At 45.3% G+C, this 24,540-nt stretch overlaps 1 protein-coding gene across 3 annotated transcripts; it reads left to right on the forward strand.

The window, feature by feature from the left end:
- slc8a4a (solute carrier family 8 member 4a) lies at nucleotides 1-24,097 on the forward strand. 3 transcript variants are annotated; one of them, XM_030438354.1, is made up of 9 exons: nucleotides 1-126; nucleotides 1,400-1,468; nucleotides 4,398-5,817; nucleotides 5,981-6,498; nucleotides 16,497-16,603; nucleotides 17,284-17,402; nucleotides 18,995-19,094; nucleotides 19,999-20,271; nucleotides 22,182-24,097. In XM_030438354.1, exons 3-9 carry the CDS (start codon nucleotides 4,474-4,476, stop codon nucleotides 22,559-22,561), a joined length of 2,841 nt encoding a protein of 946 aa, XP_030294214.1. In that variant the 5' UTR covers nucleotides 1-126; nucleotides 1,400-1,468; nucleotides 4,398-4,473; the 3' UTR covers nucleotides 22,562-24,097. The 3 variants fall into 3 exon arrangements, with proteins under 3 accessions (XP_030294214.1, XP_030294213.1, XP_030294215.1); XM_030438353.1 differs by lacking the exon at nucleotides 1-126 and adding an exon at nucleotides 138-348; XM_030438355.1 differs by lacking the exon at nucleotides 1-126 and adding an exon at nucleotides 362-1,201.
- The last annotated feature ends 443 nt before the right edge of the window (nucleotides 24,098-24,540 follow it).

Consider the following 24,540-nt stretch of genomic DNA (forward strand, 5'->3'; position numbering starts at 1 on the left):
GTTTAATCTCCTCCACATCCTCTCGACTATCAGCATCCAGACCACAACACACCTACAGGCATCTCCGAGTCTTAACACCTTTTCCTTCTCGCTCTTCCTTCAGCTGACAGCAGGTCATGTGTGCAGGTGGGCTGATGACGATAATGAGTAAATTATGATCATTGAGTGTTTGAGGCGGTCATTTCATCCCGGACTCCTGATGCGCAGTCAGTCAGTCAGGAGGAACCAGCCGTGCGTGTGGCGCGGTGTGTGAACGTCTCCTCCCCTGTTTCTGCAGTGTTACTGGCTTTTTTTTCTTCTTCCTCTCCGCTCATCGTTTTTCTGGTGCCAATGCTGCCCACCGCCAGAGTAAGAGACAAGACTTTCCATTTGCATAACACCAACACTCCTCTCTGTCTTTCTTTCTTTCCTTTCCATCCCTTTCCTTGCTTGATATCCATCTTGTCCTGATCCGTGTGCTTTTTTTTCTTTCTGCGTCCTCGCAAAATCCTTCTCCATTCATTCACGCCTACTCTCATGTGCGGTCCTGTTTTTTTTTTTTTTTTTTTTTTTTTGGAGGGGGGTGTTTCTGTACGCAGACAGAAGAAAAAAGAAGAGAGACTGAACGTCTTTCTCACTCAGTTTCATCCTTCAGATTGACAGTTTGACTGACTGAGACGAGCGGGACGAGAAGAGAGTCAGTAATCTAATTTATTTATTTATTTTTACGCATCAACAATCGCACGTCGCCTGGAGAGGATAACGCTGGAAACGCATTGTGGAAGAAAGAAAGGTGTCGCCTCGTTGTGAAGAAGAAGAAGAGAAAGAAGAAGAAGAGGGGGTCTGATAACTAATCCCCACAGTGTTAAGTTTGCTGAGGTAGGGTAACCTGTCAGCGGGGAGAATACCGGAGGAGCACCGTTGGAAAAGCTACGCGTCATCTCCAAAGACAAGCAGCGCAACAAGCCAACACCATTACGCCAGCCAGCGTGGATGGCACACGGGGTTGTCTTCTTCTGTTGATCTGGTGCAGGGGGGAGCCACGCTGAGACCAGGGTCCAGCTCAGATCCAGGGCTTTTTTTTTTTTTTTTTTTTTTCTGTGAGTATCTGTAGGACTGCTGTGCGCACACCGAGCGGACCCGTGTGTCCGTCCTCCCCGTCATGCTCAGCCTACTGATGGGATAATCGGCTTTTTTTCTTCTCCCCATCTCTCTTGCATCTGTACTGTCCAATAATCCAGCTATCTGTTAAACATTTTCACTTGTCTCCTGTGTGCAACAGTGATGTTTCATCTTGTGTTTCTGCTCTCTCTGCTCCCCAGCATATCTGGATTTTAATGAGCTTCTTAGAAAACTCTCTCCTGCTGAATCTGTTCTGCTGGTTTTCATGGTGATTATGGAAACTCTCTCTTTTCCACAGAGCGATATGAAGGATAAGTTCATCTCCTGAGGCCACAACTTCCAACCCAGCACCAACAACTGAACCCAGGTGAGTGATGCACTTTGGGTGGAACATATTCACCAAAAGATGAAGTGTGTTCCTGCATGAGCGTCTTTGTTTTTTCTCCCTCCATTGTGTCGAGGCTCTGCAGACGAAAAAGGCTTTTGATTTCTCGCTTTCGATTGTGTCTTTTGTCGAAACACAAGGTCTCAAAGAAGTCGTGTCATCAGTCAGTGTCTGTTTACACGTCGTCTCTGCTTCACTTTACCTTCTTGTTTGCTATATTATGACTTTTTTTTATTCCCAAAACACCAAAGAAATGACATTTATGAGGAGCCTCATTACAAATTGAGTCTGCCATCATTCGAAACAAACCAACAAAAAAAAAAAACCCTCCATCGCTCATAAAACGAGAGAGTGCTGCCATCAAAGTGTGACTCATTATGTACAAGTGTTTATTCGCCAACCTGAGACCTCTGCTTACCAAACAGGGATTAAATCATCATAATTCTGTGTGGGTCAGGTTTGGTGAAGTTTGAGAATCATGAAAGGTTAAATGACAAACTGTGAAATGTAAAAAAAAAGAAGGCATCCTGTTGGGTTTTTAATCAAGATATTTGTGTTGAAGATCAGCAGAGAATCGTCATTTTTTTTTTAGTCCCAGCTGGAGGTTTTGCATCCTTAGAATCTATTAAATGTCTTTTGATATGACTCAAAGATTTGCATATTATCACAGGAAGGTGAACGTTTATTTTGCCTTTGTTTGTTGTGTTAAAATACAAATCCTGTGTTCCTCAGGGAAACAAGTAACGTTAAGTTCGGTGGCTTGTTGCCACCTGCTGATTTTTGGTGAGGAATGTATGTAAGAGCGTACGCGAGAACATAAAAAATATGCAGTCAGCTCTCGTCTCTATAGTATTGACAAAAAAAAAACACGTTTTATTCCTGTATTCCCAGCAGTTGGAGAGCTCGCATTTACCATAGAAACGTCACCCACTCAAAATTTGTGCAGGGTTGTGTGCCAGAGGAAGGCAATATCATTTCATATCATATCATATCATATCATATCATATTATGTTGTCACAGCGTGGTGGAGTATTCAATCCTCTCTAAATTACATCAAGTATACGATCTTGTACTTGCTTTTTAAGAGCTTTAAACCAGTGGTGGACGCAGGATGTTTGAGGGGAAGAAAATAAAAAATGGGGCACCAGCTTTGTGCAACGGGCATCAAAGAGGCACGGTAGCAGCATTGTTTCGAATTAACCCTCCCCTCAAACTCCCTGCAGAGACCTGAAACATTATTATTTGGATTAATCGATTACATTTTAGGGCATATAGGTGATGTTTTTGTCCAAAGCGACTCACACCGATGACGGTGGCTGCAAGGAGCCGACATCAGGAGCAGTTTGGGGTTCAGTATCTTGCCCAAGGTAACTTCGACATGCAGGCAAGGGGAATCAAACCAGCGACCTTCTGTTAACAAGACGCTGGTTCTGCCCAGTGAGCGCAGCCGCCACATTGGAAACAGCTGCCTAAATCTATCTACGGGTACCTGTAAAGCTCAATAATCAGCTTGATAAGTTTAATAACAAGATGCTGGCTCTACCCGTAGTTGTCAACTATTAAAGTGATTGTCAAGTATTCTGATAATCGATTAATCAGTTGGGGGGGGAAGAAAAAGGCTAAATTCTCTGATTCCAGCTGCTTAAATGTGTTCGGTTGTGTGCAAACAGGACATTTCATCTGGAGCTTTCATCCACATTTTTCACAGTTTTTCCGACCAAACATCTTTCAGATCGATGAGAAGAAACCCCAACAATGGACGAACTGACAATTCCAACAAGAGTCACGTTTCTCTTCTATTGCTGATCTGAACGGCAGTAGTGCTGACCTTGCTTGATGTTTTTCTCAGATCTGACCAGCAGACAGTTTGCATGAAGCTGGTGCACAAAATCAATCCGTCATTTATTGTCTGAACCAAAACACGACAGCTTAATTTCTTCACCGCCGCTGCGCTGCTTCACCATCAAACGTAGCCTCGATGGAAAACATGTTGAGCAGCTCGGAGGCAAGATTGCATTTTTTTTCTCTCTCTCTCTTGCTGCACGTCAACGAGAGCATGTGCTGTACGTAAAGCATTGTCAAATCTCCTGCTGCAGGTAGGCAACCCACTTTTTGAGATGGAGATGGGTCTTAAAATTTTAATTAGGAAGCACCAGATTACACTCCTTGGCGTTTTCTCTCTCCCTCCCTCTGTTCACACCGATGCAGATGTTAATCCTCTGGACAGCCTCGACGCTGTACTCTCGCCCAAGCTGTTGATGTCCGTGCTGCTGCCAAGAAGAAAACCACTGCGAAATTATTTTAAGTCGTCCCCTGACATAGTTTAAACAGCTTACGTAAGAGGAAAAAAAGAGTTTACTACATTTTTTTTTTAAGCATTAAACAATATATTGAGGAGTTTGAGAGGCGTGCTGAGCTTCCACGAGAGAGCAGGATTGTTTCTCTCCTTTGAATAATCTTATAGTATTTATATCAGTAGGTCTGGGCTTTCTAAGAACAACTGTTCTCCTTTTGTTATGCACATTGTCAGTGAAGATTATTTTTGGACTCCTACCTAACTTGACAGTACCGGGTGGACTGAGTCACCTTTTCCCTCAGTACTACAGGTGCAGAGGGTTACGTTTCTGCTGCTGCTTCACACAGAATGACCACATTACATGTGTGGGAGTGTGGCAGGGTAGTTCAATGCCAATGACTCAACTATTAGTAGGTGCCAATATTTCTGGCTTTCCAAACCTCGGAACAAGCAAACTGTTGGATCCCACATCATTTACATACAAAAGAGTTACGACTGCGAGGACTTTTGTGATGTAAACCTTCGCTTGTGGAGGTTATTTCAAGAACATCTGACGTAGTGAATGTGACGATCTCGTCCTCCACACAAAATGTGTTTTTCTCTTCTGTCTTTCAGAGGCTTGTGTAAGACCTCCACATGTGATGTGGATTGAACTCCGGCATCAGGAGACTCTGAGCACCATCCCGCCGCCATGTTTCTGCCCAAGCGCATCTTGAATCTCACGCCATCTTTCACACCATGTATGTTCATGTCCGTCCTGCTGGTTCTGCTCCCGGGAGTCACCCATTTCTCCCAGGGCAGTGCCAGCCATGACGATACCGACGGCAGTCCAGGCAACTGCTCCAGCGAAGATAACTGCTCCGATGGCGTGGTGCTGCCCATGTGGAACCCCCAGAACCCTGCAGTGGGTGACAAGGTGGCGCGCGCCATTGTTTACTTCGCGGCCCTCATCTACATGTTCCTGGGAATGTCCATCATCGCAGACCGCTTCATGTCGTCTATCGAGGTCATCACCTCTCAGGAAAAGGAGATCACCATCAAGAAGCCCAACGGCGAGACGACGACGACAACCGTGCGCATCTGGAACGAGACGGTATCTAACCTGACCCTGATGGCCCTGGGCTCGTCGGCGCCAGAGATCCTGCTGTCCGTCATTGAAGTGGTTGGCCATAATTTTGAGGCTGGATCTTTGGGCCCCAGCACCATTGTGGGCAGCGCCGCGTTCAACATGTTTATCATCATCGCGATCTGCGTCTACGTGGTGCCAGAGAACGAAACCCGCAAGATAAAGCACCTGCGGGTGTTTTTCGTCACCGCCGCCTGGAGCATGTTCGCCTACGTCTGGCTGTATCTCATCCTGTCGGTGTTCTCGCCCGGAGAGGTGCAAGTTTGGGAGGCCGTCCTCACTTTCTTCTTCTTCCCTCTCTGCGTGCTGCAAGCCTGGATTGCGGACCGCCGCCTGCTCTTCTACAAGTACGTCCATAAGCGCTACCGTGCCGACAAGACCCGAGGCATCATCATTGAGTCAGAGGGAGACGCCATGTTCACCAAGATGGACTTGGAGATGGACGGCCAGGGTGTGAACTCCCACACTCATCCCAAAGAGGCTTTGGATGGGATGCTGGAAGGAGTGGAGGAAGGCGGAGGGATGAGCGCAGAGCAAGATCAAGAAGAAGAAGCCAGACGGGAGATGGCTCGCACGCTGAAGGATTTAAAACAGAGGCACCCGGAGAAGGACATGGAGCAGCTGATCGAGATGGCCAACTACCAAGTGCTGGTCCAACAACAGAAGAGTCGAGCTTTCTATCGCATTCAAGCCACGCGCATGATGATCGGCGCTGGGAACATCTTGAAGAAGCATGCCGCCGACCAGGCCAGGAAGGTGGTGAGCTGTCACGAAGCCAGCGGTCAAGAGGAGGATCCCAACACCATCTACCTGCAGTTCGAGCACTCTCACTACCAGTGCTTTGAGAACTGTGGCTCACTGAAGCTGGCGGTGACGAGGCACGGAGGGGAAAGCGGCTGCACTGTGAAGGTAAGACGAAGTAATAATAGAAATATGGTAAACGCTCAGGGTCAATTTAAAAATCATCCTTCAACAGCTTGAGGTGTTGAGAACATTAATAATTCAGACTTTTATTTTTCACTCCATCCACTAAATATTTTATAATGCCTCGTTCTCTGTTTGTGGCCCACAGGTAGAATACCGCACAGAGGATGCGACTGCTAATGCCGGATCAGACTACGAGTTCGCGGAGGGTACTCTGGTCTTCAAGCCCGGCGAGACATCAAAAGAGTTCACCGTCGGTGTCATTGATGACGACATTTTTGAAGAGGATGAGCACTTCTACGTTCGCCTTAGTAATCCACGCATCGTGCACCGAGCTGAGGTCTCAGTCCTGGAGCCGAGCTCCATCACCTCCAGCAACAGCACGGTAGGCCTCTCCCCCCACGTCCCTCCAAAGGCGGCCCTGGGGAGCGCCCACACCGCCACGGTTACCATCTACGATGACGACCACGCTGGCATTTTTACATTTGAGAGTAACTCCATGAGGGTGAGCGAGAGCATCGGCAACATGCAGGTGAAGGTTCACCGGACGTCCGGGGCGAGGGGGAAGGTGGCGGTGCCCTACCACACCGTCGAGAGCACCGCCAAGGCAGGGGAGGACTACGAGGAGGTGTCGGGCAAGCTGGAGTTCCAGAACGATGAGACCATGTGAGTGACGCATCTTCTTCTTCTTCGATGTTGTGTCTTGTTGTTGCTTCTCATCACTTGATCAAACATCACAGCCCACACGTTGTTATGTTAAATAGTCCTTCTAGATTACAGTACGTTATCTATTCTGGTAAAGATAAAAGGACTATTTTCATGAGTCATAGATACGTTCACAGCGAGAAGTTTAGATCTGACGTGGGAGGATTAGAGGATATAATTGTGAGGCAGATAATGAAACATTGCGGCTGATGTAGAAAGGAGGAGAAGGAGAAGAAGAAGCTGCTTTCTGTGAATGAATTAACATGAAGCCATCAGGGAAATCTTTGGGAGGTTATATGGGAGTTCATTGTCATGCAGAGCAAATGAGAACTCCAGAGCAGAAAACAAAGGGGAGTGTAGGTTAGCGGGAGACACTAGAGGAAATAAAATACGACAGGTGACTTGCACAGCAGCACGGAGGGGATGAGGGCTGAGCATTGGCTGAAACAGGCGCATGTGATGAAGCCTGTGTGATAATCTTCAACAAAAGGATTCATGGATGCACCAGCGGAGAGAGGCAGATAAAAGAGAAGTGTACAGAGAGAGAAAGCGGTGAAAGTGTGATGTGTTTCTCTTGAACGCCGTGTGGAAGGTTCGGTTGGATGACGAGTGCACTTGTAGTGTTTGTTTTTTATGAACCTGGCAATTATCAACAGCGGCGTTTTGGGGTTTTTTTTAGCTTCGAGAAAAAAAAAAGAAAATGCCCGCAACCGTATCAAGCGCATCGCACAACGATTTACAGCGAGCAGAGGACAAAACAAAAGGAATAAAAATGTGTCAGATGAATCCGTCTGTGCGAGAGGAGGATTTCAGGGCTCGTGTGGAGGCGTATTGTGTAGGTCGGCTTGAGTGGGAGGAAAGGCAGGTGAATACATGGTGTCAAAGAGAATGCAGATCTCCCCATTTGTCTTTTTGTGCAGTGCAGGTGCGATTTGAATATATTTGTCCATGTTTGTCAGCTCGGTTGAGCACATTTATCTGCACCTTCGTCTGTGTGTGTGTCTTAAAGAGCGCTTCTGTGTGTGCATCTAACCCACTTTAAACCCACATCAAACAAAATGTTGCACCGAAGGGGAAAACTGAAAAGAGCTTCTTGAGCATCCAATGTAATTAAAGGGAGTGAAGAGGGGTTAAAGGAGTCCCAAAAGTTCTCAGCGTAGCGCCGGCAGCTACAGAAGCTGCAGTTAATGAGACGGCGGTGTACAGTATAACAATGTGAACTGAGAGGCTGGCAGCTTGTGTCTGCATTCATACGGAGAGACTCGAGCATTCGATAAAATCCCCTCACCTACCGAGCCAAGACTCCGCTCATCTGACCGTAACGAGCTGACAGGGACACAAGCATCTGCACACTTTATATTATCTGGAGTCATGCTTCCCTAGACGGTCGGCATCCGTGCAGGAAGGAAAGGACGGACTGTGGAGATACAGCAGACTGACACAGTCTGCCAGCACAGAACCGGAGAAAACCCAAACATAGCGGAAAAAATGCCAAAGCTGTCGTCAGCTGCTCCGGTGCTGCTTTGAATAACAAGGACTTAACGGCTCAATATGTATGAGATTTGGTTTAAAACATAAAAAAAAAAAATTACTAAAAATAATAAACAGAATGTGAATAAGCAATGCTAAACAGCTAGCCGCGGTCCTGACAACGTATTTCCTCTAGCTCCTGCGCTAGCGGTGTAAATGCCAACACTCCCATCAGTTGTCACAGCTGCACGGCTAACTGAGCTAACACGCTAACAGTAGCAACAGTCATGGATTGGTAAACAGATTACAGATGCTACCTTTATTCGTTGGGTGTATGAATTCAACAGGCGCCCGCAGTTCTCACACACTGCACCTTAAAAGCACAATTATCCAAGACTTGATTTATTTACGTATTTTTTTCTTCTGGCACCCCGTCAGTGATTCAGTACAACGTACGTGTACGTGACTGTCGTCGACATGGACAGCTACAAATGCATTTTATTGTGACTACGTTATTCATGATCAAAAACTAGCGATCAATAATTTTGCTTGCATAGCCAAACATCTCGTAAGTGCGACAAGACATTAACATAGCAAGCTAGCTAATATTACTTAAGTTCAACAGCAAGAAGTCCAGCTCAGCATTCGTCTTGAAACCTTTTATTTAACGAAATTTTTGCGTTAGAGATTCAGGCCCAATCTCAATACGCTTCTTGCCCCAACCATTAAGCCCTACCTCTCTCTTTTGTACATTTATTACCAGGGATAGTGTGTCCTGATTCTTGTGTGGACCCTAAAACAGACATTTTGTCACATTGTTATTGCTGATTTGTGCTCATCAACTCCTTTTTCTTTTAGTATCTTTAGTATTTTTAGCAGCTGAGTTGCTGCACTTGGCACCGCGTAGCTCACTGTGCTAACTACAGCAGCACTGACAGTTTACAGCAGTTAGCGATTAGTTTAGCAACAATTAATGGCCGTCAGGAATATCTGTAAATCAGCAGAGCAGCCGCAGCACTTACACTCACCAGTCGACCATCAATTTGAATTTGAAGCTGCAGAATAAAAAGGTTGCTTTAAAGTCAAATGCGGGAGGAGCACTCTGATCTTAAGTGAAGGAGATTTGACTTGGATCTTGAGTCACAGTTGCCCGGTCCAGTTTGGGTCAAGTCACAGCAGCTTACTTATCTTTTTAGCCGGCTGAAATTTTTTAATCTGAGACACCTGCTGCCAGAAGGTCAGAGAAGAAGACGTTTTATTGTGGAAGATGGCGGCACTCATCTCGACTCGCCTCACAAGGCTGTTTATCAAAGTTTGTGTCGAGTCATTGAAGCCAAAGTTTTCCAACTGCGGAGAAGTCTTTTCTAAAAAGATGACATTTTGTTCGTGCTTTATGCTGCTCAGATGCTCGAGTCGGACTGAATTTTTCATGAGGTTGTTTAATTTGGAGGGCTTAGTCGGTCCTGTTAAAGAGACGGAGCTGAAACCCCATCAGTGTGCCTTTGAGTTGTCATCTGACAGCGTTTCAGCTCTTGGTAGGTGCGTATCTATGCATGTATTCGTGTTTCCGAGCAGCTGAGCTTGCAAACGCTCCGTGTTAAATGTGTGTCTCTGCTCCGTAGTGCTCAGCAGGCTGCCAAAGTTCATCCTTCAAAACGGAGCTGGCTTTTCTTACCCGAGTGTTTCCCAGGGCGCTCGGGACAAAGAGCTGACACTCGGCAGCAGGCCTCCAGGCAGCCCGATGTGTGTGTGTTTGTCACAGCGTCTCTTGCTTTGTGTGTCTTTGTGTCTGTGTTGCATCTTGCCTATCGATGTTTGAGAATGCAGAGGAGCCAGAGGAGGAGGAAAGGCAAGTTTGTAAAGCTTTTTTGACATGAAGCCAGGAAGAAACGGTTTTAAATTCCAGGCGTGCAGTTAAAATAATAATTCACCATCTCAGCTCTGCACTGCAGTAAATAGATTATGATGTACAGACACAAACCTCAGAGCCAAAATAAACAGGCTTGACACAGAGAACCATTTTACATTTCAGTGTGCTCAGATTAGAGGAAGATCTGCACAGACGCTTTGATGCTTCCTCTTGTATCTGTTTTTGTTTAGCGCCTCGAAATGTGTGGCACTAAACACACCAGTTGAGGCTGAGGTGGAGAACGGGGGCAGTTACATAAGCCGAGATAAGATAAAGAGATGTGAGGAGATCACTTCGGAAAAAAAAGGGGAAATCAATACCTTGATATTCTTTATTTCTCACTCTTAATGTAGTCGGGGGATCGATAACGCGCTGAAGTTCCTCACAAAACGTGGATGAAAGCGGAGTGGCAGAGCGAGGCTCCGGTAACGCTAACGGTTGAAAGAAAAGGTTTCGACACAGAGATGCTCCCTGTTGTGAAAAAACATCCAATCTCGTATTTAATCATCACGTCTCGTTGGAACTCTTGATATTATTAGGCTGTTGCTTTTTAGCCGGCGGTGTGTCTCTGGGGAAGCAGCGTCTGTCACTTGTGTTGGTCCAACACTTGGGTCCAGACTGAAATAACTCAGCAACTACTGGACAGATATTGTGCAGATAGATTGTGTCTGACTTCGCCCTCTAGCGCCACCTGCAGGTCCAAAGGTTTGTATCGGTCCACTTCAGAACCTGGCAGAAGAACCTTTACCACTCTCGCTCTGACGGCGACCTCCAGCAGACGGACTTCTCTGTGGGTCGACGTCTCAACGCCACATGTCCGTCACGTAGCTGTGTGAGTTAGCCAGCTAGCTATACTGAGGAGCTAAAGCTAAGAAAATGTGACCAACAATGACGAGGTTGAGAGAAATGCAGCTGCCAGAAATTTAACCAAACTGTTGGGTTCGCCTAACTGGGCAGGTTTAATAGAAAATACAGGTAATTAGTATTAGCATGTCATATTGCTTTAAAGTGAAACTCTCGCCAAAAAGCAACCAAGGCTTTATTTGTGATTGAATATGAGTCAAACCTTCGTATAAAAGCATAATTACGATGAAAGAGGCACTTTTAAGATTTACCGTAGTTTCGTTTTCGGGCAAGCTAATTTTCAATGGAGTGCTACGGGCACTCTGACACTAGCATCAAAATCTCTATTTTTAAAACAGTAAGAAGACTCGACACAACATGAAACTTTGCTCGTAGTATCACCAGGGTCTCTACACATGAACACGAGCATTGAGAACATTGTTTGTGTACACAGAGTTTACTGAAAAGAAGGTTTTTGGACAACTCACATTAGCAGTAGCACCTCCGGCGCGTCGCCGTCATGGCAGACAAAAAGTGTCGATCCCCGAGTGCGACCTGACATGCAGGAGGTCCACCATTACTCTCCTGCCTGTTAGGTCGCACTCGGGGATCGACACTTTTTGTCTGCCATGACGGCGGCGCGCCAGAGATCCAGCTCCAACGGTGAGTTGTTCAAAAACCTTCTTTTTAGTAAACTCTGCGTACACAAACAATGTTCTCAATGCTCGTGTTCATGTGTAGAGACCCTGGTGATACTACGAGCAAAGTTTCATGATGTGTCGAGACTTCTTAGTGTTTTAACAATAGAGATTTTGATGCTATCGCTAATTTTCCCCAAGAACTCCCATTTAAAATGATTTTGCGCCGAAAATGAAGCTACGGTAAATCTCAAAAGAGTCTCTTTCGTCGTAATTATGCGCTTACACGAAGGTTTGACGCACATTCAATCACAAATAAAGCCTTGGTTGCTTTTTTGCGCAAGTTTTTTTTTTTTTATTTAATTCACCTGGAAAAGGACTCCGATGAGGGTGATGAGAGTTTGAATCCCAGGTACAGTCAGACTTTCTCATTGGGTTTTGTGTTTTAGACCCAGTGAAGTAATTTTCTTCAGGTATTTAATAAACTATTCAGTTGTGGGTTGGTTTAGGCAACAAAACTACTTATAAACCTACTATAAATCCTCTCTGTTTGAAGATATAATCAGGCGTACGACACTGATTGATGTTGGACGCAAGGTTTGCGTCCCTAACTGCCTGGAGACGTGAGAGCGTCAGACATAGGTTCAATCCCCGGCTCCTCGTGTTGCCTATTGCACATTTGGCCAATCACAGCGTTGAAACTGACTCAAATGCTATTATCGCTCTCTGAAACAGACATTTTCTGACGCTATTCAACCATCTGACGCACAGTCTGAGGTATCTGGTGGCTTCTGCAGTCTTGTTGTGCTATTTATTGCCTTTCTTCTCATCTCACTCGTCTCCCCCCCCCCCCCCCCCCCCCCCCCGGTACTCATTAGTTCAGATATCATTAAGCAGCCCTTCGCGGCTAGTTGCCACACAATATCTGCAAGTTATCAAAAGATAAGATCGTATATCATTATTAGTGTCGAAAAGCTTTTGTCCTATATAAATATCCTGTAAATAATAACTGCATGATAATAAAATATACATATTTTATCCTCCTGTTGTGATGGGAAACATATTTCTGGGTGCTGCTGCTGCTTTTCTTCCCTCGCAGTCAGTCTGGTCGATCCAATACTTTGCTCAAGGACACTTCAGCAAGGCAAATACATGCTGACACACAGGTTTGATTTATAGTTCTGTATCTGAAAGGCAGTGAGGACATTTGACACACTTGTCAAGCACGTATGCGTTCACTCACTCACTCTTCCCAGCTGGCTTTCGTTTTTTTTCTTGTCAGGGCTCTCAGGAGGGCTGGAGAATATCCCAGCATGCCGAGGGTGGAAAGAAGAGTTACTCTCTCCCAGGGCGAACATCGAGGCATTTTAAAAATCACTCACACTCATACCTGTAGGCAGCCAGGAGTCTCCGTTTCTCATGACTTGCTGGACCGTCTTCTGCCTGTGGGAGGAAACCGGAGCATCCTTAACAAACCAACGCAGAATGTGGAGGAGAGGGAAACTCCAAATGAAAAAAAGGGTCACAGCTGCCTGGTCCTTTTATATTTCTCGGAGGTGACAGTCTCACCACCGCCGCCCCCTGATTTCCACTTTTCTTAGCTTTTATATAAAACAGGTTAATCTGAGTTAATGAAACCTACACTTCCTCCGCAGGATGTGAGACGCTGACGTCTTCTCCGTTTCTATTCTAACTTTAAAGAGCCAGACAGACTTTTCTTCGGCGTATTCCACACACGCAGCAGATATTAGCATTGTTTCAAGTGGAACAGCGATCAGATAATACAGTCCACGCCTTCACACTCGTGCGTGACGGATACGATATCATGGTGTCTCAGAAACTATCCCAGGAGTGGAGCCGGCGGGCAGCACACAGCGAGGTGTGATGTGCAGTAAAATGAGGACTTTGCTGCTTTGATAGGATCTTGTAATGAGAGTTTACATTGACCTGCGGAGATACAGCAGCTCAGGAGGCAGAACCGGGTGGTGCTGATAACACGATTCTTTACCAAAAAACATGCAGAGGAAAAAAACACAAGCAACCATGAAACCATCAACATTTGTTGAGGATAGCAGGACAAATACGCTGTTTTTACGCAGGGTTTAAGAAATAGTTCCAACAGAAACTACCCCAAAACTCTTCGTTTTCACATTTTTGTTTGTGTAATAAAACACAAAAAAGACGCAGGATGCCTTCTAAAATCCTGTCTGACGCTCCAACTTTCAAAAAGGACGACACGTCTTCTACAAGAGCTTATCAGCATGGACGCTAACGTTACCCACACACACTGGTCATGTGTGTCCAAATAGTTCCGTTAATTCAGACACAGTCATCAGTTGTTACGTTAAGTGAAGACTGATGTTTTAACTGTTAATGAAACAGTTGCTGTGTCTCAATTCAGGGTCTGCATCCTTCGGAGGAGCATTTAAAGGCCCATTACGTCACAACCCCATGCAAAGGCTCCTCCAGATGCGGACTTCTTTACCCTCTTTTTGGAGGATGCACCCCTTCTATCCTTCATGATCTCACATGTCCCAAGATTCTTTGCGCGCCCGAAAAAGAAGAAAGAAAGAGAGAAAATGGCGACAACACGTGGCGTAGATCGTCAGTTTCGTGGGCCTGGGCAGTAGAAATCGGGACGTAAGGGTAAAACATCTGGTGACGCAACCAGGAAATGCTCCAAAAGCTAGACCGTCACATTTAACAATGGCTGACGTGGTTAACAAGGTCTCTCTGAAGGACTCAAAGGCCGGGTCCTTCGAAGGATGCAGACACTGAATTGAGACACAGCAACTGCTTGTTCTGCCGGTCCAGTTTGTTCTTGATTAGTGGGCTTCAGGAGGTTCTGGTGGCCAAAGGTTTCTACTTTTGGAGCCATGCAAGCTGTTCCTCTCTTTTCTTCAGTCTTTACGCTAAACCGAGCCAGCAGAGAGCTCGCTCTAGTTTTATAGTTGGCCCAAATGATTTATTTAAGTAGTCTGTTAGCTCGTTAGCAAGTAGCCACTGAACTTGGTCTGAGAAGCCATGTGGAAGTATTTTTGTAATGCCACGTTTAAAAAGGGGCTCTGTGGAAACTTCCGTGTTGTGCTGGAAGCCGGTCGGTCATGTTGGCGGGCTCCATTTTCGAAATTAACGTTAGCTAATGTTGCTCTCAGCTAGCAGAGCGGGAAAGGCGTTAAAAACAAGGTACTCCAGAACGTACAGCGTCACATTCTTTGGACCTATGTCATTTAAAAATCACTCTACAGGGTTGTATTGTATTGCGACCGTTGGTTTTACGTTTTTACTCACCGCACTGTAGTTTGGTGTGTTGATTCAGCCTCATTGCGCTTCAGTGACGTCGTTACAAGTTCAGAGTAACGACACAAAAATCTTTTAAAACCAATCTTTTGATAAGACTTTCAGCTTTTAGCATGTCGTGTTAAAGCCAAAGACGTTATAGTAAATTCTGGACACAGCGTTGGAGGCGGAGTGCGTCCTCCCTCCTCCCGCTACATCACCACACTTTCACTCCTTTCATCTTCTTCCTTGTTCTCTCTTCGTCACCAGGAGCACCTGGTTCGGTAGCCTTCCCTGCTCCGACATTGCCGGTAAACAGGAGGATCCTGCGTTCACACATTAATGAGCAGGAGGAGGAAGAGGAGGAGGGACATGAGGTCACTAACCAAACACTCTGAATTGAGATGAAATGCTCGATGATGAGGCACTTTACTTTCTACGTATCAAATCCTTCAGTTTCCAAGGCAGCTGCTCGTTAGCGGCGATTCAACCAGGTCGCTTGTTAATCTCACTTCATTCATCTTTGGAAATCTGTCGTCAAGTTTTGATTTATTCTGTCTTTGTGTTGTTATCACCCACCTTCTGTCTGAAACGACTGCGAATGAGCATCAGACTCAGAGGTTGAGCTCTAAATTGCCACCTAATCAGCCTAATTCAGTCGCTGAATCGACTCCCCTGCTGCCCGCCACAGCATTTCATTTCTGGCTTCTTCTTCTTCTTCTTCTTCTTCTGGTTTTTCTGGAAATGTAAATGTTTGTGTGCGGCTACATCCGATCCGGCAGGACGTTCAGTATCTGCCCAAAGTGTGATGTAATATCAAAGTGGCTGCTGCTGCTGCGTGAACACGGTCCATAGCAACTGGAACCATCACACTTTATTTTAAGGCTTTAAAAGGAAACTTACTGTGTTCCCGCACATATCGCACTTCTCGTTTTAAAGATAAACTATTCTGTAAGAAAAAAGGACTCTGGGCTAAACTGCGATTCCCTTTTTTTTTTTTATCCCCCCCTCCCCTGCTCCCACTGGCATGACTCTCCCTGACATTAGACGGCCGATGACGTGCCGTTTCGCGTATTAAAATAAACTTCTTCTCTTCTTGCGAGCGAAAAAGCTCTGCCTGCATGTTGTTGAATCCTGAGTGTATAAGTGTAGACAGAAATAGACAGCCACCCACATATCATTAGGGAGATGGAGAGAGAAAGAGAGAGAGAGCGGCAGAGAAAGACTCGCGGTGACGGTGGAGGAGAACGAAGCAGGGTTGAGGCGAATATGTCGGTCACAGTTCGACAACGCGACCTCGCGGCGCTCGGATCTGAAGGCGCCGACTTTAAAGAGTCTCCCTTTAACCTGCGTGCATTCACACACAGGGAGGAGCGTTAATTTCCACGGAGAAACCAGATAATAATCACCGTGATTTCTAACTTGGAGTGTGTGGGAGGGGTGTGGGCCACTTCACTCTACATCTCTTGTGCCTTAATGGAATTAATGGTGTAGAAGGAGTCCGCCCTCTTGTGGGGTGCTGGGAAATATAATATATATATAATGTTTAATTTTTTCTGTACTACATTTGTAAATCTGTTTTTAAAAAAGATCTCCAGCTTCCATCTGCTTATCTAACAGCCCTGATTCATTGTGTAGGCAGGCTACCTCTTGGCTACGCTGTTTTTATAGCCGCTCTCGCCGCTCGCCTGGAATCTATTTAATTCCAGGTTTACTCATATTGAAAAAGCTACCGATGTCCTGACACGAGTTGATTCATCCCATCATCCTCTCACCCCTCCTCCCTCCCTTTGTGCTTTTTTTTGTTTTTTTTTCTCCAGGAAGCTGCTGGACGTGAAGATCATCGACGACGAGGAGTACGAGAAGAACAAGTGTTTCATGATCGTGTTGGAGGAGCCCATCCTGCTGGAGGTGGGACAGCGACACGGTGAGCTCAGGACACAGACGACTGATTGTTCCTTTTCCGCCTCAAAAAGCACACACTGCACCGCTTCCACTCTCCGCTTAATGTTTTATTTAAATTACCCCGTGCAAAAGCAGTTTGTATCTATTGAAAGAAATTACTCCGGGGCAACTCGGCGGGATTAGATCTGATGCTTTCGGTCCCTCCTGTGTGTCTGACGCCCTTTTAAACATCTCAGGATGAAATTAAATCAAGATTGGAGCTAAAAGGGAACAAAAGGGCCTAATTAAGCTAATTTATAATGTTTTGTATTTGTCTACTTTCTTCACACGGCTGCACATTAATCATATTTTCTTAAAAGTAAAGTAAGATTTCAGATTTGGTATTTTGTCTCCCTCCCTATGTGTCACGCCTCCTTTACCCATATGAATCCAAGCTTTTATTATTATTATTTACATCAGTATTCATATGAAGGGCACCTTGAGCATTTTGTAATCTGATTCTGATCACTGATTTTATAACCAGCGTGAATTTATCCGTCACAGCGACACGATAATCAAGCTCGGATCAGGTCACGCAGCACTTTTTTGGATGCAAACGTACAGAAAGCTCGTCAGAAATGATCAAAAAACTCCCTGAAATGATTCTGACATCTTGTAAATGTTGTAGAATGAATCCTGATGTCACACGTGAACTTTTAACAGGAGACACCAACGACAACAAGACGAAGATGGAGCCGGAGGACGTGTCGAAGATGGGCTGCCCCTGTCTGGGCGAGCACACCAAGCTGGAGGTCGTCATCGAGGAGTCGTACGAATTCAAGGTAAAACTTTAATTACACGCAGCGTGTGGAGCGAACGACATCATCCCCCAGTGAGGAGCATTGTTTCAGTACGCTACACTAATTAGAGCTGCAGGAAGTGGCGGGCTGAGGCTGCTCGAGGGACGACGGCACACAAACGATCTGTGTAACTACGACACTTTGGAATAAAACACACAGGGAACTATTAACTATTTAATAATTTAGAGGCACGTAAAGGTCAACTTATTTTATAGCATGTAGCACAGAGGCGTCCACAGTTGAACTCTTGCAGCGTTCGCGGTCAAAGATCAAAACACACGACAGCTATTTCAGTTCAATATTAGTTATCTCACAATATTTTGGGGTTTGACTGTAGGACATGAATATTTAAGCTAACAAGGAATGTGTGATAAATTATTAGTGCCGTGCTCGTCAGGAGAAGCTCTGCCAGCGGAGCCTTTCACTCGTCACTTCATCAAGTTTAAAATCGACTCATTTAACCGCACTGCAGCCGCTTGAAGGAATACAACGTGGATTTTTGCATTTCTCGTCTGTAAAAGTCAAAGGTTTTGGTTTTTTGGAGGTCTTGTGTGAGACAGATCAAAACAGAGCTGCTTAAAAATCGATGCAGCCGAGGATCCGTGCTCCCCCGTAGCACAGCTCAAGGATGTCTATCCGAACACGCTGCCTGCCTCTTAAATATCCATGTTTTTTAAAAGCTGCAGCCTCCCATTTTTTCTGGAACGCAGGCTGAGATAACCCCGATAACATCACAGTGACAAGACTCCTGTCAGAGCCAGCGACGACATTTTCCAATTTTGTGCGGTAATCTTCTCTCTAAACTGAAATATTGGCCGGGTGCCCCTTTAAGACCAATTCTGAGCCGTAATGTGATATTGCACTGATACTCGGGGCTCCAGTTTCATGTGCTGATACTTGCAGCTCTTCTTTCTGCGCTGCTGTGAGGCAGCTTTATGCTGGCTGTGTGCCTTCTTATCCTGAGGGATCGTGGGGTTTTGTGCTCCCCTGCATCTGTTTTGGTGACTCATTGTGCACCAGTGGCGGGAGGAGGGACGCACTTAACTGTACCTCAACGTGTCATTACGTAAGAATGTATTATTTTTGCGGTTTGGTGGCCTGACATGGCGTAAATATGCACATTGTTGCATGTGAAAACAACTAACGTATGACCAGAAACTTCAAATATTGCGTACCTGGCCTCGTCTCTTCCCCTTTTCCCTTTTTAGCTTCCACTGTCAACATCATTCAGATAGCTGCATGGCTAACTGAGCTAACTAGCTAACTAACAGCCACTACAGTTAGCGGTTGGAGCAGCAAGTAGAGCATCTGTCCATAAGGAGAGCTTGTAAACTGCAGAGCGTTGAAGTAGAGCAGCTGAAGGACATCGAAGGGAAAACCAGAAGATTTACTCCATAAAAAATGATCCGATTTCAAAGATTTAGTTGGTGACGTTTGACTTTGTGCCGTAACTTCTTGCAGGATATTGCGCCCAAGTGAGCGTTGCATTAAAAGGATTTTGAAGCTGTTATTTAAAAAAAAAAAAAAAAAAAGTAAACTAGGTAAGTTTCCTTTTGCCGTCTGTGTCTCTGCAGAGCACGGTGGACAAGCTGATCAAGAAGACGAACCTGGCTCTGGTGGTGGGGAGCAGCAGCTGGAGGGAGCAGTTTGTTAGCGCCGTCACTGTCAGTGCAGGTGAGTCGCGGCATCCTGAGATGTCTCATCAGTTCATCCCTCTGTGACCGGACCTGAGGAAGATTGAGCCTGCAGCCGGATCTGGATCCCACCAGCTGCGTCTCACCAGCTCAGCTGTCGAGCTGCTTCTTCTTTTTTTTTTTTTTGTAGAAACTTCTTTTTAATAAAATGCCTTCATTTGACATTGACTGAATACGAAATTTAACCAATAATGAGCGAAAGATCTCACACAAACACAGCCTGGTCTAGAATATTTTGGGGATTCTGCGCTCGTCCGCCGCAGCCTTTTTTAATCCAGGTTCATAAAAAGTGCACGATGTGGTGAATTCCTCTCGGGGCTCACCAGCTCAATTAACGGCTCTGAAGAATTTAGGTAGATGTACCAAGTATGGTGAACCCTTTTTAATTTGCCCTTTCAAAAAGCCACTCACTTAGCTTCGTGAACCTTTTATATGTGCACTAGAGCACAAAGCATTTTTGGCTAACAGCTGCCTCAGACACACCAGAGATGTGCCGTTTTTTTGCTAATACGCTCATTTCTCTCATTTTTCTCTCTGCGGTCGGGTTTGCTTCATGTTCATGCAGAGAAGCGTCCTATATATAAATAGAAAGGACGCTTCCGGCATGTATGCATGTCTCATATAGTGAGTCATCGCTATATTTACAGATTTAATGTAATGATTTGAAAGGGTTAGCTCCCACACACTCGTCAAGGGGCGTAAATGCGGCCGTCTCAGACGTTATCCAAGCTGGTTAAAAGTATTGTTTTGTTTGTGCACCTTTTTCATGAACTGAGCTGATACTTAGCAGAGATACAAGGCTCTCATTCAGCCTTCTCTCCTCAGGATGTGGTCTGAGAGAGTCAGCGGAGGAGGCCTGCATTCATGTTTTCCGTCTGTTCCAGGTGACGACGACGAGGAGGAGAGCGGAGAGGAGCGCCTGCCGTCCTGCTTCGATTACATCATGCACTTCCTGACGGTTTTCTGGAAAGTCCTCTTCGCTTTCGTCCCGCCCACCGAGTACTGGAACGGCTGGGCCTGCTTCTTCGTGTCCATCTCCCTTATCGGCGTGCTGACGGCCGTGACCGGGGACCTGGCCTCTCACTTCGGCTGCACCGTCGGTCTCAAAGACTCCGTCACCGCCGTGGTGTTCGTGGCCCTCGGCACCTCTGTTCCAGGTGGGCGTCTGTCGGACGAGCCCTCAGCTTCCTCTTGGGGTTTTTTGCTCGTGCGGCGGAAGCAGCTGCTTGGGGAGACTTGCGTAACCTCCGCTTCAACCTGTGTTGTCAGGGAATCTCCCCGGAGCTTCTGCCCCGAGCATTAACACGCTGTAAACTAAAGAGAGCGCCGTCTCAATTGTTTGTTTTCTCTCTGTGCTGCCTAATTGTATTCCCACTTCACGGAGGGCTCCGAACAACGCCACAGAGAGACACAAATGAGAATGTGAAAATGAGTTCTTCGCAGTTTATAGCCCCGCACAAACACATTCTCTCCTTTAAGTGTGCAGATGTGCTGTGCCTCACATGAATAAGTTAGAGGTTGATGATCAGGAGCATCCACAGGTCGGAGGGCGTATCAAAGGACGTATGTTCACGAGAGACGTTAACCTTTTTCTGCATTTGTTGTGACGTAGTTTGAGTGTTGAGTTCAGGTTGGTGGCGCCAAACGGCCTTGAGCACAGAGAGTGTACGAGGCTGGAAGAAGGGAAACATGACAGGAAAGAGGAAAGTGAGATGACAAATGAGACGAAAGGGAAGCGAGAGAAAGAAATGAGCTGAACAAAAAACAGTGGAGGGCATCAGAGGAGCTTCAGCTGCTGTTGTGTTTGTGTTATCGTCTCTTAATCTCTTAAATGTTACTGCAGCGCTGCCGTTACATTAGCTGATACAACTGGGCTCCTGATGACTACATGAGGTTATTAAATTTATTCAATAAAGAACAGCGAAAGCGCAGAACCCCTCAAGTCATTGTTGGTGGGTTGATGTTACATTAGATATTTTTAGATGTGTTGGGTTTGAAGTTTATTTGCTCTGTAAAATGTTGGCAAATGTGTATTTTGAGTCCGAAAACAGTCTGTATATCAAAAGGATTGTGCCACAAAGCTATTATGAATAAGCTATCAAATGAATTTTTTATACTTTTAGCTTTTTAAGGATGACATTACAAATGTTAACATCATTTTTTTTCCTGCTAGTTTATCCAGATAAAAGCATCAATCCACCTGTTAAAGAGGAACCAGAATACAGGAAACCGCTTGATTTAAAAATTACAATTTGCCGTTTTACAGAAGACTGTTTATAGATTGGACACACAGTCTCGACACTGTTCAAAGTCGAGATCTATCAGCTAACACAAACCAAACAATCGTCCTCAGCTGCCTTTAGCTTAGCGAGCAACAAAGACACACATATTAGTCCTGATTAACATTTTTGTCTAACTCTACACCAGAAAGCAAATAAAAGTGTATTTCTCTGTATGTCAGGCTCACTGACTGTTAAAAAAAAAAAAAAAAACAGCAGAAGGAGCCCGGGTGATGTCACCCATATGTTTCTGGAGAGCCGTATGTAAATCTGGATGTGGGTGGATCCAGTCGTTGCCATCTTGGCGCCGCCTGACTCTGCTTATATGCAGCTAATCCAAAAGTGGGCCAAGAGATGAAGCGTGGGTGGAGCTGAGGTGAGCCGAATGAAGCCTGGGTACTAGAAACACGTCCACCTAGCTGGAAGCCGCCAAGCTAGCACGCTAGCTTTGTTCACACGGCTAAAGAGATGCTAATCCCACCTAGCGTCATGTGTTAGTCGCTGGTGAGTGCTAACTTTAGTCAGAGGCTGATGCGAACACAGAACAGAACAGCAGGTACCACATGAAAGGCCGTCTCTAAAGCCAGTGGTTTGTTTTGTCCATTCTGGGCTACTGTAGAAACATGGCCATGACATTTCTCTTTCCTTTGTGCTCCAGAGTGACATTTTAAAGATGTTTGATTTCGTGTTGTATGCATTTAAAACACCTTCATATTCGTGTTTGCTCTATAAACCCTGGTATCTGTGTTGTTGTTGGTGTTTCATTAATTTCTCTCTTTCCTCCACAGACACGTTTGCGAGTAAAGTGGCCGCCATCCAGGACCAATACGCCGACGCCTCCATCGGCAACGTGACGGGCAGCAACGCGGTGAACGTCTTCCTGGGCATCGGCGTGGCGTGGACCATCGCGTCCGTTTACTGGCACACCCAAGGCAAGGTGTTCAAGGTGGACCCGGGCTCGCTGGCCTTCTCCGTCACCGTCTTCACCATCATGGCGCTGGTGTGCGTGCTGGTGCTGCTCTACCGCCGGCGTCCCAGCGTGTCGGGCGGGGAGCTCGGGGGCCCACGGACACCCAAGCTCATCACCTTCTTTATGTTCCTCTGCCTCTGGTTCGTCTACATCCTGTTGTCGTCGCTGGAGGCGTACTGCCACATGCCTGTCTTCTGAGACTGAGGACGGCGCACAGACACGACTCCTCTCCTGGTTTTTACAGTCTACCGAATGTGTTTTCTCGTTGTTTTTTGTCTATTTTCACACAAAAAAAGGTTTATAACTATTTGTATCATTAGTTATTATTGATACCGCACAATATCTGATTGACTTTAAAATCGTCAGACTTTGGAACTTTGCTACCACCCTCCCACACTATGCTGTGAAGTATAGCTTTAGCCACTGAAATTGAACCTCTTTCTCAACTCTTCTTCCTTTTGGGGTTTTCTTCCTTTTGTTCCACGGGACATTTATCTAAATCACTGCTATCAGCGTCCATACTTTCTGTCACTTGACACGTTAAAACAAAAAAAAAACAAAAAAACCTTCCGGCATCACGTCCTCTCTCTCTCTGTGTGGACAGCTATTTGAGTTATTCAGTGTTAAGGAAAGCACAAGATTAAAAGACGGTGCATGGGGACGACATTATACTCGACATTTACACGGAATCGAAAAAGGCTGAGGTGACGTTACAAAAACATATACGTGTGTTGATATTTATTACTCGATCTATACATTAATTATTCATTGTGTATCATGTAGAAGATGAACATCGTGCGTGGGAGTTTTGTGAACGAGTAGGTGTGTTTAATTTCTTGCACGTTAATCAGATTTAAGAGTTTTCTTGGTAATCTTTTTTTTTTCTTTTTTTTAACAAAAAGTACTGTATGTAATATTTTTGACATGGCTGTTGACGTGTTGACGTGTTCCCGTACATGTGAATCACAGCTGTGACATGATATTTTCACTGCCTGGTCCCTTTTTTCCCCCCCCGACGATGCTTTTTCTCAGTCGGTATCACGTTCGACACAGCCAGGGTTTTAAAGAAAAATGCCTTCTTTCTCTTTAGTTTTTTTACATAATGGAGCAGAGTGCCCATTTTAACTTGTACAATGATGTATTAGCTCTTTAACACATTTATGATTTGTGTGTGTGAGTGTGTGTGAGGTGTGTGTGTGTGTGTGTGTGTGTGTGTGTGTGAGATACTCTGCCCTCCAGCACAAATTTGGCGAAAGGCAACTGTGTCGCTGGTCTGAGCGCAGATACGATAACAAACACCAGTTTTCTAAATCTGTCATTCTGACACTGTGACATTTTCTTTTTCCAACATCACTTTTAGAGAAAAAGCACAGCAGGAGAGCCGAGAGGGGGGGGGGCACTTCCACAGACGGCCGACGAAAGGTTATTAGGTCGCGATCAGATCAGAGCACAATCACCGGCGAACAGGTGATCCATCGTGTTTTGGGTGGTGTGCTAAAAAAAAGAGAAGACATGTATTTCAGTATTTCCTGAGTGTCTCCTTTTGTGTCGCACAGCAGTTGATATGAAGTTTTGTTTTTATTTAACCTAGAAAAATCTTGTAGAGCCATATTTATTGTAACAGTATTACAGTAGAGGTATTTATATGATCAATTTTAGTTTTATTGATATGCACGTTTAATGTATAAAAAAAAAAAAAAGTGGAAATAAATGTTGCTGATTTATGATGCCGAACGTTGTCGTCTTAATTCTGTTCATGTTACCTCGTTATGGTTTCACTGCTGGATGGTTGAAAAGTGAACAAACACCTGAACAACCTGAGAAAAACAGACAAAAACAGGATGTTCTGACGATATAACACAACGGCACACACGGCAAAAACTCTCAGTCCTCGACCAGTAGTAACAATACTCCACTTACAAGTTAAAGGATAAGTTCACCCAAAAATGATATAAACTTAACTTGTTATCTTACTCACCCTCGTGCTGATGGAAAGTCCGGTGAAGTTTCATCGTCCACAAAACATTTCTGGAGCATTTTCCCTGAACAACTCCAGTAGACAAAACACAACATGGCTCCACGTAGCTCTTTGAGGCGTGATTCAAGTTTTCAGAAACCCAGCAGAACCGTTGTGTTGTTCTCTGGACTGAATTTCCAAACACTCTGGACTGATTGCA

The sequence above is a fragment of the Sparus aurata genome, chromosome 13 (assembly GCF_900880675.1).
Source record: "Sparus aurata chromosome 13, fSpaAur1.1, whole genome shotgun sequence".
Classification (NCBI taxonomy): domain Eukaryota; kingdom Metazoa; phylum Chordata; class Actinopteri; order Spariformes; family Sparidae; genus Sparus; species Sparus aurata.

Bases quoted from the DNA above. Each gene is read 5' to 3' on its own strand.
- slc8a4a (XM_030438354.1), top strand. From the start codon at position 4,474: ATGTTTCTGCCCAAGCGCATCTTGAATCTCACGCCATCTTTCACACCA. The intron at 16,604-17,283 runs GTGAGCTCAGGA...AACTTTTAACAG, and splicing joins GGAGGTGGGACAGCGACACG to GAGACACCAACGACAACAAG. The intron at 19,095-19,998 runs GTGAGTCGCGGC...CGTCTGTTCCAG, and splicing joins CGCCGTCACTGTCAGTGCAG to GTGACGACGACGAGGAGGAG.